Raw genomic sequence first — 15,516 nt, 5'->3', positions numbered from 1 at the left:
TTGTTGCTGTGTTTGCTTGTGTGGATTGATGATTCATTATGTGTTTGATTGATGATAAGTGCATATGGAATTTCTGTTTTGATATGATGCAGAAAAATAAATGTTCAATTATGTATATGCACTTGTAAAATTGTGAATTATTGATTCTGAGTTCTTGGGGCTATGTTGAGGGTGATAGCAACTTTGAATAATCAAAAGAAAGTTAAATATGTGGTTTTAGAAGAGTTATAAGCTTAGATGTGGAATTTGGCATATGAGGTTGTTAAAAGTGCTTAATGCATAATTTCTGCATAATTGATAGCAAGGTGAATTAAATTCTGGGAGTAGCCTAGACCACCATTTTGAACAAAATTATTTTTCCATGAACCTTTGGTGTGTCTTGAATATCCCATAAAAATTTTAGGACCTATCAATAAGTAGATTGAGAGGAATGAAATTTTGAAAACTATTGGTTTTTGTAAAAAATTATGTGTTCCTATGGCAGAAGCATCAACTTCCAACCTACTTAACTTTTAATTCTGATATGTAATTAAGTTAGAACCAGAGGAATTTTATACCTTGTATGTCTATTATACTCACTTTAAATTTCAGAAAAATGCCATGTTTGTCAAATTAATTATGCAGGTGGGAAGGTGACTAGCTCACTGACCTTTCAAAACAGCTTTCTCTAAAACAGGGCTATGTTCCCAAATGTATAACTTTTTCGTGTGATATGGTATTGAACTGGAATTTTGTTTGTTTGAAAGCTGGGTGAGTCTTATTGAATATTACCAATTTTAAGAGATAATTGGTTAGAATTAGATTTTTCATGAATTAATTAAAATCACTGCTGTCTGCTATTTTTTTTCTAAATTTTCTCAAAATGATGGCAGAACTTTAAAATTTATTATAAAATTTAATTTTGATCGGATTACCTTAAAACCCAATTCAAATTAAAGCTTTAGGATTTTAAAATCACCTCATGTAAGTAAAGGTCTCATGCACAAACTTTTCACGATGTATATGTGCCTTAGAAAGTCAATGGATGCTGAGTCGGGGGACTGTACCTAACAGTCTCTATTTTATAAACATAACTGTAGTGACTGGTATCGAAGCTATGCATAAATTATATTGTCTAAAACTTCAATCCGTCGCGAACGCGTGAACATATAGTTTGCACAATTCTGAGATCATTGAGTATATTAATTACTAAATAGAAGATCAGCCGCTACTAGAACAAAGTTGCAGAAAATAGACTAAGTATAAGAATATTTTATAAGGTACAGAAAGCTGAGGGCGAAAGTATCCAAAATATTGACCAAAGATTGCTAATGCAGGAACTCCCGCCTGACTGGTAGCCTAAGATAACTAATGCAAGAATGCTCGCCTAACTGATAGCCTGTTTCTCACTAAGATGCACTTTTCTAAGCTGTAGCAAATTGTTATTATTATTTCCGGCCTAACTGACACGGATAAACCCATGATGTTGAGAAATCCTGACTGACATGGGTTCGCCCATGATGATACTTATGATTTGGCCTAACTGACACGGATAAACCCGTGATGTCGAGGTATCCTGACTGACATAGATTCGCTCAGGATGATACCAGTGCCTGACTGACTCAGTGAGAAACCATATTCGGGGTTCGTCCTGGGTAACGTCGAGTTGCGGGTAGACAACCGACGTATGAGCTCATGGCCTGCACTAGGAACAGGCATGTATCATATTGTTATACGCATGTGAATTTCTTGTGCTTGTTTACTGCAATTTCCTAACTGTCTATGACTGATTCTGTTTGTTTGCAATATGTTTATACTCTGCTATTCTTATGTTGTAATTTTACATTTAACAAAAACTTAGAGACAAAGACCGTAGGCCCCCTTTTTCACCCTTCTGGAAATTTTAGGTTCTCACCCTTCTTTTCTTTCTTTCCCCCTCCCCATATGGGATCGGTAGTGATATTCTTTGAGATTTTGCTTGTCTTGAGCTATGAGGACCCCGTGTGGGGAGGAGTCTTCATGTGGAGCACACACCTAGCGCCTGCACCTACGTTTTGCGCGACCGTGGTTTTCAATTTTCTATACATAGTCCTCACTAAGATTTCGACATGCCATATGAGTTTACCTTATCCGAGCTACATCCAATTGGAGGCCAGTTCCATTTCTCCCATCTTCTCATTTTAGTAGGGCCGCACTACGATGTACCATATCTGGAGTTTCCGTACGTTCACGAGGATGATCCAGATCTTGCTCAGCATTTTCCTATTTCCGCACTCCAGGTTGAGCCTATGCCCGACAACCCTTGAGGACACCATGTTGCAGCTGCTCAGGCCGCACCTTTTGACCTTGCAGTGGCTGACCCTTCTGATGATTCACCCACTTGGGTTGAGCAGTTGGAGGTAGATTTAGAGTCTGATGAGGAGTCTATTCCCAAGGAGGTTGGGCCAGTTATCAGAGAATTGTTCGGAGACCATCCCAGAGTTTGACATGGTTGATCTTCTACTCCTTTTAGTGATTTGTAGTGTTATTTTTGCTCGCTTTTGTAGTATTTTAGAGGGATAGGACCTTTCAGTAGACCGGTTCTATTTTAAGGAACCCGTGTGAGGATTGAGATTGTCTTTTTTATTTTGTCTATGTATATATATCTTTGATGTAGTACTCGGTATTTTTATCTTTGGCATGTATCTTCAAAACTCATCTTATATTTATACATGTATATATCTTCTATTATCATGTATCTATCTGTGATGTTGCTGTAAGTATTAACTTTGCGAAAAAAAAAGCTAAATGAATTTTACGAAAAATAGTTTAATCACACTAATCTGACAAAGGCTTATAATAACACTTGATAATGAAATTCTGAGTCTAGAGCCAATTAGGTCTATACGACAAGTAACACCTAAACATTTAGCATCAGTCATGACGTGTCAAAAGTTGGGTCATTACAAACTTCACCATACAACACATATTTTTTCTTCCTCTTCCCAGCATTCTTCTTTGAGAATTTCTTACCCTTTTTTTTTCCAGGGGACACATTCTTCTTCTTTGAAGGAGACACATTTGTTTTTTCCTTTGCCTTCTTTTCACGTCTTCTTAGAGACTCTAACTTACTGCTATCAGTCTCATAATTGGGAAGAGCAGGCTTGTAGGCCTCATCCTCAATAATCTTATATCCATCATCCGAAGAATCATTTGTGATCACCAAAGGCTCATGCTCTAGCTCGGCTTGTGGCTCTGGTTCAGCTTCCGTTGGTTGACTTACAGAATATAAAGCCCAAACTCCATGAAGGTGGCTTTACATATATTATTAATCTCCTTTTTACCCTTTAGAATATGAAGCCCAAACTCCATGTTTCTTGTCCTTGGATCAAGCCAATACTTTTTTCTTGTATTCTGGATATCCTAATTCCCTAAATAATTCTTCCAAGTTCTTTTTGTTGACAAAATCAATATTCATGGTGAAAACTTTTCAATCTTTTCATCTATGTACTACAATACATCATTTGAATCTCTTAAGACTCCGATTGTGATGAAGAAAGGCACAACAAATATAAACATCTGCAAAACCTTTACCCTTTTCAGTATCTAAGCTAAAATTCAAACCCAATCAAAACCACATAACTATAACGCCACTTGTAATTATAAATGTAAAGACTACATCTTTATCCTACAAGATATCTTAATTCATTAGTAAAAATAAAGATAAAAGCTTTCAATTTTATAAAAATCCTAACTCACCAAACACAGACAACTCTTTTTTTACCCTAAACCACAGTTTATAACTTTCATTCATAATTACCATGCATAACCAAAAAACAAATAAAAAGTAAGTTTATAGCAATTGTCTCACACACTATTCAACTATGGCACAGAAACAGCTAAAGTAAGAAGAATGAGACGAAGCATACCTTATCGTTTCAAAAAAATGTTCAAAATGCAATCAATATATATTTTCTAACAAAAGAATGCATCACAGGCACGTCCTCAATGTAACACTGTTTTGGAGGAAAAAAAGAAATGTTTTTCAGGATTAGGGCCAAACGTAAATGACAAGGAAAAAGAAAGGATTTTATGGAATCATAACGCTTATGGAACGACAACATTTTGTCAAAAGTTGATGGGACGATTTATCCCTATTAAGACGGAAACTCACGTGAACACGTTGTCTGAAATGTCAGCATGTGATTTATTGTCAATTGATTATAGGGATTGGATTGAACAAATAAAAAAAATGATTACAGGATCGATTTATATTTTTATAAATGATAGAAAACACATTATCTATAAAATAAATGATTAAAAACCAAAAAAAAAAAAAACACTAAATACATCTATTTTATATTTACTTGTGTTTTACCATATTTTTTTTAAATTTGTATGTCTCAACAATCAAATAGTAAATTTATGCCATTGTATCCATACCTATAATAAACAGACATAAAACAGAAGCTGCCTTATAAATAGTGTAATAATCTTATTAAGTGTGCATTAATTAATTATAACTTATAGAAACTTCTCTTTTTATTATTTATTTTTATTTTATTAAAGACTTACGTATCTTTATAAAAAATAATTAATTTTTATTTGTCTTTTATTATTTTGTAATGATAAGAGATATTGAAACCTGTTTCCATATTGACCCCTTAATAGAGAAAAAAAAGTTGATAAATAGAAAATTTAAAGTTGGGTGTTCTCATTTGAAGGTATTAGTTCACATTCTATTTATTACATCTGCAGCGATGATATTTATTAATTATAATATATAGGGTATAATATTAATTATTTAATTTCATATTTATTTGGATGATCTTAAACTTTTAAAATGTTTTGAGAGATATTGATCCTAAAAAAATATCACATTTTTGTTTGAATATGTAGAAAGAATCAGTGACGGATCATAAAAATTTTATTAATGGAGACAAAATATACATAATATAATAATAATTTTTATAATTATACTATGATACTATAAGGTTCTTTACTTTAAATTTAAAAATCTCCTAAAAAAATCGATAAATTATTTTGGGATCCAATCTTTAACGATGATGTTCTTTTAAAATATTTCTTTATTACTAAAAAGATAAATTTATAAACCTAAGTTAATTGATTAATAAAAATAATTCACAATTTTATACAAATTTAAAAGTATAATATAAAATTACAAATACAAAACATAAACCAAAGAATAAAAAAAATACACAATAATATAATATCAAATTAAAAATGTATATAATAAAAAATTCCACAAATATAGATGTTATTACAATACAACTACAGTAACAGTAAGCCACCAAAACACAAACCACCAATTAATTGTAGTTATTCTAAACAATGAGAACCTCACAACATTGTTCTTCATTTTATAACATCTTTCAATAAGGAGATTTATTGTAAAAATCATTCAAATTAATTTTCAGTAACAAAATGCAATATCCTTATTCAATTATACATCAATGTATACAACAACACAAATATAAATAATCCAATCATTCAATTATTCAAACAGCATCAAATATTTAAATTCACAGAATTCACAGTTTTACATCAACATCCAAATTCACATCCATTATTTAAACAATATTAAATTCTTGTTTCTAAATTGATAAAATTAATTTTTATTGGAGAGTAGAGAGGCGAGAATGCGAGAGAGTCAGAGACGCAGAGTGATAGAAACGACGGAGTGGTGGGACACTCAGAACCAATGAGTCGATGAAACGATGAGGGACAGACGGAATAGCGAGAGACTGAGAGTGCGAGACCGCGAGAGACGATGACGAAGCAACAAGCCAGTGAGCCAGCGAGCAAGGCAGGCGAGGAGACACTAAGAAAGCGAGCCAGCGACAAGCCAGCAGTGTCGACGACTCTGTGACAGTGACGCAAACTGGCAAACTGCAAACAGATTAGGAGGTGGTCAGGTGAACGACTGGGCGGTGAGCTGCGCAGTTACTCAAGGAGAAGAAAGAGTGTAACGACAAAAATTGAGAAGGAAGAAGGAAAAGGGTTACGACTTAGCCTCTTTAAGAATTTTAATTTTGGAGGGTGGAGTCAAAATTAAAATAGGAGTGGGAGCAACTAATTTTTTTTACTAAATACTTTTCAATAATTTTTTTAATTTTTACTGAAGGCACTTGCCCCCACTTAGTTGTGGATGCATCCGTTCTTAAAAGGAATAATTCAATACTAAATTTAATGTTAAAGAAAATTCTTTAAAAAAAAAAGTTTAAAGCGATTTTAATTTTCATTCTAAATTATAAAAATCAGAATAATACTTATCTCTAATAAAAATAAAACTATTGACAAAACTATTTTAGTGACTATAATTGACATAAGTAAAGCAGGTAAAAAATTATCAGCAATAATATAGATATTTATCGACATCCTAGTAAAATTGTTGGTAATCACAAATTTTTTGATCAATCATATCATATATAGATACTCCTCGTAATATTTATGCAAGTAATTTTTTTTCCCGGGTTCTCATAAATGTTTTTTCTTTTAATTTAATACTTAGAGATATTCAAATGAATTTAGTTAAGATATAATTTTAGGATATATGTTAAAGTATTAGATGAAAAAAATATGAAAAATATATAAAATTTAAAATTGTTAATCTTTTTGTTATGCATTTATATATTTTAAAAAAATAAGTTTCCATGCATAATAATCTTAATTAACATGTAAGACATAGGCAAACTAAACGCATTTAAAAAGTGTTTAGAAAAAAGAACTTATTAGTTAGATATTTTTTAATACTTCTAATTAACAAATAGATTTTATTCATCAATTTCCACTATCTCAATTAAGGGTTTAGTTAACATGTATTTTTAGAATATATAATAAATTTATCATTAATAAAAAATTTTAAATATTTTTATTTAATAAATACAAAATAAATGTATTAAAAATTTAAATTTTTTATATTTTTAATAAATTTTTTTAATTTGTTGCATAAAATAGATAAACCTCTCAACTAATTAACTCAACTTTTTGTTCAGGCAAGTTAATATTGGTGTCTTAGTTGTTATCTTTTATTATATACAACACTCTCACATTTTATTTTTTGGATGATTCTTAAGATACACCTTATTATTATTGATTTATTGTGCTTCTTTCTCTTGTTGTTTATTATCCTTCCTTTTATTTTTTTCAACTGTTTTCCCTCTTATAATCTTTGACGATTCATGAAAGAAGTTACGTACTTGGTCGATTTTTTTTAATTGATACGAAATCAAAATAAAACAATAATTTTATTTAAAAATAATTAATATAAATTTATTATTGATACAACAACCTTAGCAGTTCTCACTTATGACTTATCACAACTTGTTTAGCTCGCAAGAAAGATACGACTCATGAGTTTCCAACAGAACAGAGGTTTAGGGACACGTGGCATGATCTAATTAGCCAGCTCCACAGTATATAAAGGCTTTTTCTCGGGTCCTCAACCCCCAAGGGTAGTAAAATCTCCCAAAGTCTCAGCTTCGTCCATTACCACTTCGCATCGATTTCGCGCCCCTGACTCACTGAGTCACCTTTCTCAGCTCGCTCCGAGTTCGAAATCGCCAAAACCTCTCTTGGAGACGATGAACAAGTCTCCGCGCACGGATCTACACGTATTCGATTTCAATGAGGAAGAAGAAGAACGACAACAACACAACGAGATCGCTAAATTCAGAAGCCCTATCCTCAATCCTCCACTCCTTTCTAACCACGGTAAGGGCAATTCCCCCCCTCCCCTCCTCTAAAACCCTAATTCCTTCTAAAGAAACAAACAATTTTCGATTCTGCGTGTGCCTATTTTGCGTTTTGGATGGGAAATTGTGCAATGCGTGTGGAGATTTGGTAGAATTTTCTGTGTTGTTTGAAATTGTGGCGCCACTTTGGTAGGAAAAATTTCTGGTACTTCAAATTCGTCCGTGCACTTTGAAATTCACGTTATCTTAGTAGATAGATAATGAAGAACGCGATATTTTTATAGGAAAGCACTGAAATCTTATCATGGAAGGGGAGAGAAGAGAGAGTTGTTGATAGTATCCAAGACGATAGATACGTCTTAACTGCCAAATGAAGGATGCAGTTGTTGTTGTTGTTGTAAAATAAAAAACAAACCCTGTCATTACGGAACTAGAGAATTTGAATGAGGTCATCAAATCCAAGATCACTTCATTGTCATCTATGGACTCACTATGATGCATTGGTGTGGCAAAGGTCCACGGCATGCCCATAGGCATAGACCAATAGACATAGCCATCTCAGCAGGAGCATATAAGTATGGCTGCTTCCCTTTTTTGGGGGGCGAGTATACCTTGTGTGATGATGCAATTGACATTGAATTTGAAGTGTTTTCTTCTCATGTACTTTGCATCTTTCTTGTTTTACTATTTAAGCATTTAAGTTCTAATGTGAATGCGGTGGTATGACATAAATGTGCTAGTTTTGCTATTGCTCATTGTTAAGCTGTTTGGAAATATAATGACTGTACATAGCTCACTACACTTCATATATTCACAGACACTCATGAAAACAAAGTCAATGCCGAGAACGATGTTGATATTACATGTGTCGATGTTGATACACTTGGTGATAAATTCAACTCTGAAAAGAGTGGTTTAGATCTCCCTCTGGACACATTGGAATATAAGTTTGACAGAAAAGACTCGAATTCTGAGCTGGAACATGCTATAAAATCAAATTTCACTAGTCACGAAAATCACTGTAATTTTAAAGTAGATATTTATAACCATGATGAACCAGAAGCAAAGGATACAAGTGGTGAGGAATCACCTCAGACAAGCCAGATGGATCCATCACGGTCACCATCCAGTGTAATGTAGCTTTTTTTTTATCCATAACATAACATTGTAGCCCGAGGAAAGGATTTCATAAAGAGATTTATATCCTTGTCGATTTTATCTTCTATCCTCTACTTTATAATTTTGCAGAATGAATCAGTTGATGTTAATTCAGAGGCTGATGAGTGCATGAATGAGAGTGTTCCTTCAAGTCCTGCCTCTGATATTGTAGAAAATGGTGTGCTTTTATAGTAATCCTGGATCCTTGAAACTCATTCACTCTTGCACTGTTGATTTGGAAATACTTTGTTGCCCTTTACTCATTAAACTTAGTTCCATGATTTCAGTTTCGTCGAATGGTTGTGAATTGAATGGCAGATACGGTTACAACATGGTAATTCATATTCAAGCTTCAATGGTTGCATCAGTTGTAAATACTATAATTTTTGCTTATTTTGTTATAGTCCAGTGGTACTTTCTCAGTTGGTTTGTCTTATTTACTGTTTTTCTTTCTCCATGTAATTTTCAGGATGATGCAAATATGGAAGTTGTTCTTCATCCAGATTATGTCATATACCAGGATAATTACTATATGGGGCCAAAGTTAACATTTTCACATTATTGTATCAAGATTAATGTTTCAACTACATGTATAAAGCAAGGAGCCCTTGAGCTTGAATGGCCAGTTGATGATCTCGTTGATATTAAGTGCAAGTCGTTCCAGAGTGTGAGTACTTTTGTTGCTTGTTTTTTTTTTTTGGTTGTGTGTGTTCTGTTTTTTTTTTTTTTTTTTTTGTGGGGGCACTCTTTATATCCTGATTTATACTTCCTTCAGAGTGCAACGATCATTTTAAAGCTTCGTGTAATATCTTGTAAAGCAACTGAGTCAAATCAAGCAAACACCACTTCAGGTGAGTATATTTAATGTAATTTATCCATGTAGAGAGGTTTTCTTCTTTACCACGTGGCATACGTGACATATATGATATTTTCAATTAATATAAGTTGACTTTTAACTGCATGTGCTAGGCATTGAGGAATTGGAGATTGCGGTTGTTGATTCCAATTGGTCTTTGAGGCATAAACAGATCACATCTCTGAATATGAAATACTCAGATATTTGGAAAATTGTGCTTCAGTAAGTCATCAAATTAGTCTTTCTTGGTAATTTATATTAATTGTAGTTGATTTGCAATTCATGAGTGTCTGTGGGACTCTGTTGCTTTTATTAATAATATTGTCTTTTTTTTTTTTTTGTTATTTTTATATTATATAAACTTATGATGTGAAGCTCCATTTCTCGTAAGAAAGCTTACTTATTGGTTCAGACTTAGGCATGCCATTTTGTATCACTTGACGTAAGATAACATTCTTTTGATTATATTTTCAGTTGCAGTATGGACATAGAAGGCAATGAAAATTATTCAGAAGATCCGAGAAGCTACTTCCCTAAGTGAGTTAGAATTTTTTTATTTTATCTTTTAAACATGTATGCTTAGATTCATAGATACCATGGAATTACTGCACTTCATTTCTTTCTGATGTTTGTCTCTCGTGTGTTTGCATGATATATGCTGAATTTGAATGTTTTCCTTTGTGTTATGTTGTTTCTGTGCTGTTTAGTTTGCTGCCTAGATGTTTTGCTTAAGAGGTTGCAAATCCTTAATTGCTTGTTTGTTGGAAAATTTTCCTTTGTATAGCATTTCATCTTTCCCATATATCTCAAAGTACAGAAAAGTGTTGGCCCGTAGATTTTTAATTGGGAATGAAGTTTATGCAAATCTTCTTTAATCTATTGGTTCTTCGCAAGGTGTTCATTAAATTGGATGTAATATATCATGATATCTTCTGTTCTCTACTTTAATACATTGCATGTTCTTGTCCTTTGATTTTATTGTTGTTGTATTTTCTTTAGAAGGTGCAAGTGTTTCTTTTGTTTTGATGGTGGGAAGGGAGTATTAAATACTGAGTTGGGGCTAATACTTAGGTTTTATTATCTGAAACAGTTTCGTGCAGCCTTTTGACGAAGTAATCTATCCAAAAGGGGATCCAGATGCTGTTTCTCTAAGTAAGAGAGATGTTGATCTCTTGCGGCCAGACACATTTGTTAATGACACAATTATTGATTTTTACATCCAGTAAGTTTGAATAATTTTTGCATTCTCTTGTCATGTGTTTTTGTTCTTTGGTCGCAATCCAGTTATATAGACCGGAACTTTATGAAATGAAATATGCAGGTTCCTTTGTATTATATATATAATTTTGTAATATGCATTCCTCAGTTGAATATAAATCATATATCTAGGCACATATGTGAAAGATGGGCACCTGCATGCAGAGAGAATACTAAAATGAGTAACTATTGCCCAATGTTAAAGCAGAGAATATTAAATAAGTGAATTGCGGTGCTTGATTGAATGTATTTCATTTTAAAAACCTTACTGTTGGCAGATATCTGAAGAGTCAAATACAAGATGAGGAGAAGTCAAGATATCATTTTTTTAACAGTTTTTTCTTTCGGAAGCTTGCTGATATGGATAAAAATCCTGCAAGTGCTTCTGATGGCAAAGCAGCATTTCTGCGTGTTCGCAAATGGACGAGAAAAGTAAAGTTATTTGAAAAAGATTACATCTTCATACCTGTAAACTTCAAGTAAGATTGTGTTGAAGTTTGCTTCTGTTTTTTTTGTCTCTCTATCTGTATTCAAGTGCTCATCCAAATGAAATTGTGTTGTGATGACAGTCTACACTGGAGTTTGATAGTCATATGTCATCCTGGTGAAGTGGTTAACTTTAATGGTGAGAAATATTGCACATGGATCTGGATATTAATATTAATAGTTTATTGTGAATCTGTATTATCAGATATTTATGTTGTATAACTATTCTAGATAAGGAGCGGGACAAGTCACTCAAAGTTCCCTGCATATTGCATATGGATTCTATAAAAGGAAGTCATTGTGGTCTTAAAAACCTTGTGCAAAGGTATGACAGAGAGTATTAGAACTTCTCATTTGCATACACTTATTTAATTGATCATCTCCAGTTTTATGCTGATGTACATACATATTTCTTTGGGTGGGTTTTAGGAGTTAGACTGATGTTCTTGGTCTTTATATTTAGTTTGAACATTGAAATCTGAAAATGCAAATATCATGTAGTTTTATGTATGAGTAACAATGTTATACAAGAAAACCAACATTACTATGCTTAGCGATGCTGCAGAGAGCATGCAATAGCAATTTCTATTTCATTACTAGTTTTCTGTTAGTATTTATTGTTTTCTTATGTTGATTTCTATGTTGATGTCTGTGGTATTATCAATGTTTTCTTGTACTACTATCTTGTCTCTTATATTTATCTGTATTCTAATCTTAAACGTTGAACTCAGATTTAAATTTTGATCCCTTCTTATTCCCCCACCAAAAAAGAAGTTAACCCCTTCTGGTCTGATATTGACAGTTACTTGTGGGAAGAATGGAAAGAGAGGCATGCAGCTACATTGGAAGAAGACCTTGAATCAAGATTCCTTAACATGCGTTTTCTTTCCCTTGCGGTATTACTTACAAATATTTTTATTTTATTCGTTCTTTTTAGGATTTCTTGGTGTTGAATAAAGCAAATCTTGGTTTTATTTTTATCAACTGCAATTGTGCTCCCTTACATGATTATTTAAGTTGATGAACATGAATATTTTGTGCTCACTGTTATAAGTGAGATTATTTTTTTTTTTAAAAAAGAGTTATTTGTTTTAATCCATTATGTGCTAGGATCCTATGGTAAACTGCTGACTATGCATGCACTTGATATGAAAAATCCCTTCTTTTGAGATTTAATTTTCAAAAAGTAGGAAATGCATATGCTATGCTTTAATCATTTGGAAATTTCCTTAATTGTCCATGGTTATATTTTGAGCTATTGGGGAACTATCTTTTTCCCTTTATTTTCCCAATTCTTAAGGTTCTTTTTACTAATGTCTAGTGGCTTAATGTTTGCTTCATGACAGCTGCCACAGCAAGAAAACTCATATGATTGTGGTCTGTTTCTGCTGCACTATCTAGAGCTTTTCCTTTCTGAAGCTCCTTCTAATTTCAATCCATTCAAACTAACGAAGTTCTCCAACTTTGTAAGTGGTGTATTTTACTTAGTTTTGACTATTCCCAGTATGTTTAGCAAAAGTTGCAGGAAATGAGTTTTTGGTGTGTGTGTGGCTAGTTATTAACAGGTATTAACTTGATTAACCAATTGGATTGTTAATTGTTTCAGTTAGAAAAAGTTTTTCTCTTTTGTTTGTTGGAATTTTCTCAATTTCTTGTATCTTCATAGTAGGCTATCTAAGTACTCTTACTGTATCTGTTGTTCCTTTCCTAGCTTGTTAGTACCTGTATCTGTTTTATCATTACAAGTGTAAAAAGCAAGTTATTGAATGATATGGATTTTTACCCAATCTAACTAGCTGTTATTTTCCCAGCTAAATGTGGACTGGTTTCTTCCTGCTGAGGCTTACCTCAAGCGAACACTTATCCAGAGGTTGATATTTGAACTTGTGGAAAACCGTGGCTCACATGAAATCTCTTCTTCAGACTGTAGTGATGATGACAACATATACATTGAAAATAACGAGAATAGAAGTGTTCAACACCCAGAAATCAATAGAGAGTCAGCAAATTCCCATGCTGGTCAGGGAATTGAAATCACTTTACTGCCAGCGTCATCATCTTTGGATCCTCAGTCTTTAAACAACTCAGGCTTGGTTCTTAAGGATCTTTTTGAGCCAGGGACTTCAGCAGGAACATTAGTGGGACAATGCCAATCTTTTGGCCAGCGGTCTTCTGATTATCGATTCAATGGTTCTATATTTTCAGTGGAGGTAGCTACTCAACTTTGTCTGCATGTGCATTTGTAGTCTTGAAATTGATTATGTTCCACCCTATGGTCATATAGGGGGTCTGTTACGTATCTTATGGGATGGGACATTTCCCCTGGTGGGGTACAGTTCTTAATATTATCATTGAATGATGTGTAAAATATCTAAATTAGCAATTAGGTCTAATGTCTTATTTTTCTACATTGTTGTTGTAATATTGATCCTGTTCCTCCTGCTTCGTCTTTGTATTTAAAATAGGAGGATGCAGATCTTGGCGAACATTATATGTATTTGACTTCAGATCCCAACTTCCAGCAAGCAGCAGCAGTTACTCCTCAAGCTTGTTCCTTGCCATATTTACCTAGGGATTATGGAGATGACACTTGTCATAGATCAGTTACCTCTTTGCATACTGAGCATAACATGGCCGAGTCTTCTTTAGATGGATCAAGTGGTGGCTCTGATGATTCAGAAGATGACATAGGGATTGTTGAAAATTGCCCTATTGGAAATGAAGCTGACCTTGGTCAAATAAATCGTCATCCACCAATGAAAAACCCGGAATATTTAACAGATGTTCCTGTCTCTGGTGGTAACAATTTGCCAATTGCCTCACTCACCGGAATTGTTCAAGACTTGAATACGAATTGTCATGGTAACCAGATCGGAGATCTCAAGGTCACTTGTGATGATGGTCAGATGATTGATGAAAAGGTCACTTGCAACAATGGCCAGATGAATAATGACATGGTCACCTGTGACAATCATACGGTTGGTGACAATGTCACATGTGAGAATGTTAAGATGGTTGATGACTTTGTTGCTTGTGAGGACGGTCCTATGGTTAATCACAAGTTCACTAGTGAGGATGGTGATGTGGTTGACGACAAGGTCACGTGTGATGATCAGATGGTTGAGGACAAGGTCACTGGTGAAGATGGTCAGATGGCTGATGACAAGGTCGCTAGTGAGGATGGTCATGCAGTTGACTACAAAGCTACTTGTGGTGATGGTCAGATGGCTGATGACAAGGTCACTTGTGGTGATCAGACCGGTGATGACAAGGTCACCTATGACAACGGTAAGATAGTTGATGACAAGGCCACTTGTGATAACGATGGTCAAATGATTGATGGCACGGCACTTGATATTTGTGAGGAACAAGCTGCAAAGAGAAGGCGGCTTATGCCACAGCAATGTAGAAGTGAGGAAGTTGTGACAGATTCTGATTTGTAGATATGGATGGATGAGTATTTCTTCTTTGCTTCGTTTCTGAATTAGTTCTAGGTCTTAGTTTGCCAACATGTGAATAGTCTTCTTGCCTAGTGGCGATTACTCTATTGACTTTGTTCTCGCCGTTGTTGTTTCTGCAACTTAGCTGTAGAGATATCTGCGGCTTTAGGCACAATTAAATCTTACAAAGATAGAAAATTGTTCGCTTGATAGAAAACTGTTCCAAGAACTTCCCGTTTCTTCTCCCAAAAATTTGGAGTAATTGCTTCCCGTAAATTGCTTCACCTTAACATAGTTTGGCATCAGGGTAAATGGAGGTGAAAAATAATCATGAATATAAATATTAGCCATCAAGCTTCAGAATACAAATAGTTGTTTTCTTATGTTGCTACTAGAAATTAAAATTCGAGTAAACACCCAATCTGGATCTTGTCTATTTTTACGAAGGACAAAGCGATTCCTATAAAAAAAAGGACAATTCGACTTTCAACTTTTTCATTTTGAGACAATATGATCATTCTGTTTAAAAATTCGTTAAAAAATAATAAAAATTAGTTTTATGGGGGGTTTTATTTGTATTTTATGGGAAATTTTAAACCTTAACAAAATTCGTTTCAATAATTTAACCAATTACTACCACTATCTT

At 33.7% G+C, this 15,516-nt stretch overlaps 1 protein-coding gene across 1 annotated transcript; it reads left to right on the top strand.

Moving 5' to 3' along the window:
- The first annotated feature begins 7,404 nt into the window (after positions 1-7,404).
- LOC130944191 (probable ubiquitin-like-specific protease 2B) lies at positions 7,405-15,087 on the top strand. The gene is made up of 16 exons (XM_057872380.1): positions 7,405-7,692; positions 8,491-8,804; positions 8,922-9,009; positions 9,119-9,201; positions 9,301-9,498; positions 9,607-9,682; positions 9,801-9,909; positions 10,162-10,224; positions 10,778-10,909; positions 11,223-11,423; positions 11,514-11,569; positions 11,662-11,755; positions 12,233-12,326; positions 12,777-12,896; positions 13,242-13,640; positions 13,896-15,087. The coding sequence occupies exons 1-16, from the start codon at positions 7,563-7,565 to the stop codon at positions 14,871-14,873; spliced, it is 3,135 nt and encodes a 1,044-aa protein (XP_057728363.1). The 5' UTR covers positions 7,405-7,562; the 3' UTR covers positions 14,874-15,087.
- The last annotated feature ends 429 nt before the right edge of the window (positions 15,088-15,516 follow it).

This window comes from Arachis stenosperma, chromosome 8, assembly GCF_014773155.1.
Source record: "Arachis stenosperma cultivar V10309 chromosome 8, arast.V10309.gnm1.PFL2, whole genome shotgun sequence".
Taxonomy (NCBI): Eukaryota; Viridiplantae; Streptophyta; class Magnoliopsida; order Fabales; family Fabaceae; genus Arachis; species Arachis stenosperma.
Note: the sequence above shows the minus strand (reverse complement) of the source record. Positions and strands in the feature narration are given on the sequence as shown.

Coding starts and splice junctions, on each gene's coding strand:
- LOC130944191 (XM_057872380.1), top strand. CDS start 7,563: ATGAACAAGTCTCCGCGCACGGATCTACACGTATTCGATTTCAATGAG. Junction 9,910..10,161: donor ATTTGGAAAATTGTGCTTCA/GTAAGTCATCAA, acceptor TTATATTTTCAG/TTGCAGTATGGACATAGAAG. Junction 12,897..13,241: donor TAACGAAGTTCTCCAACTTT/GTAAGTGGTGTA, acceptor TTATTTTCCCAG/CTAAATGTGGACTGGTTTCT.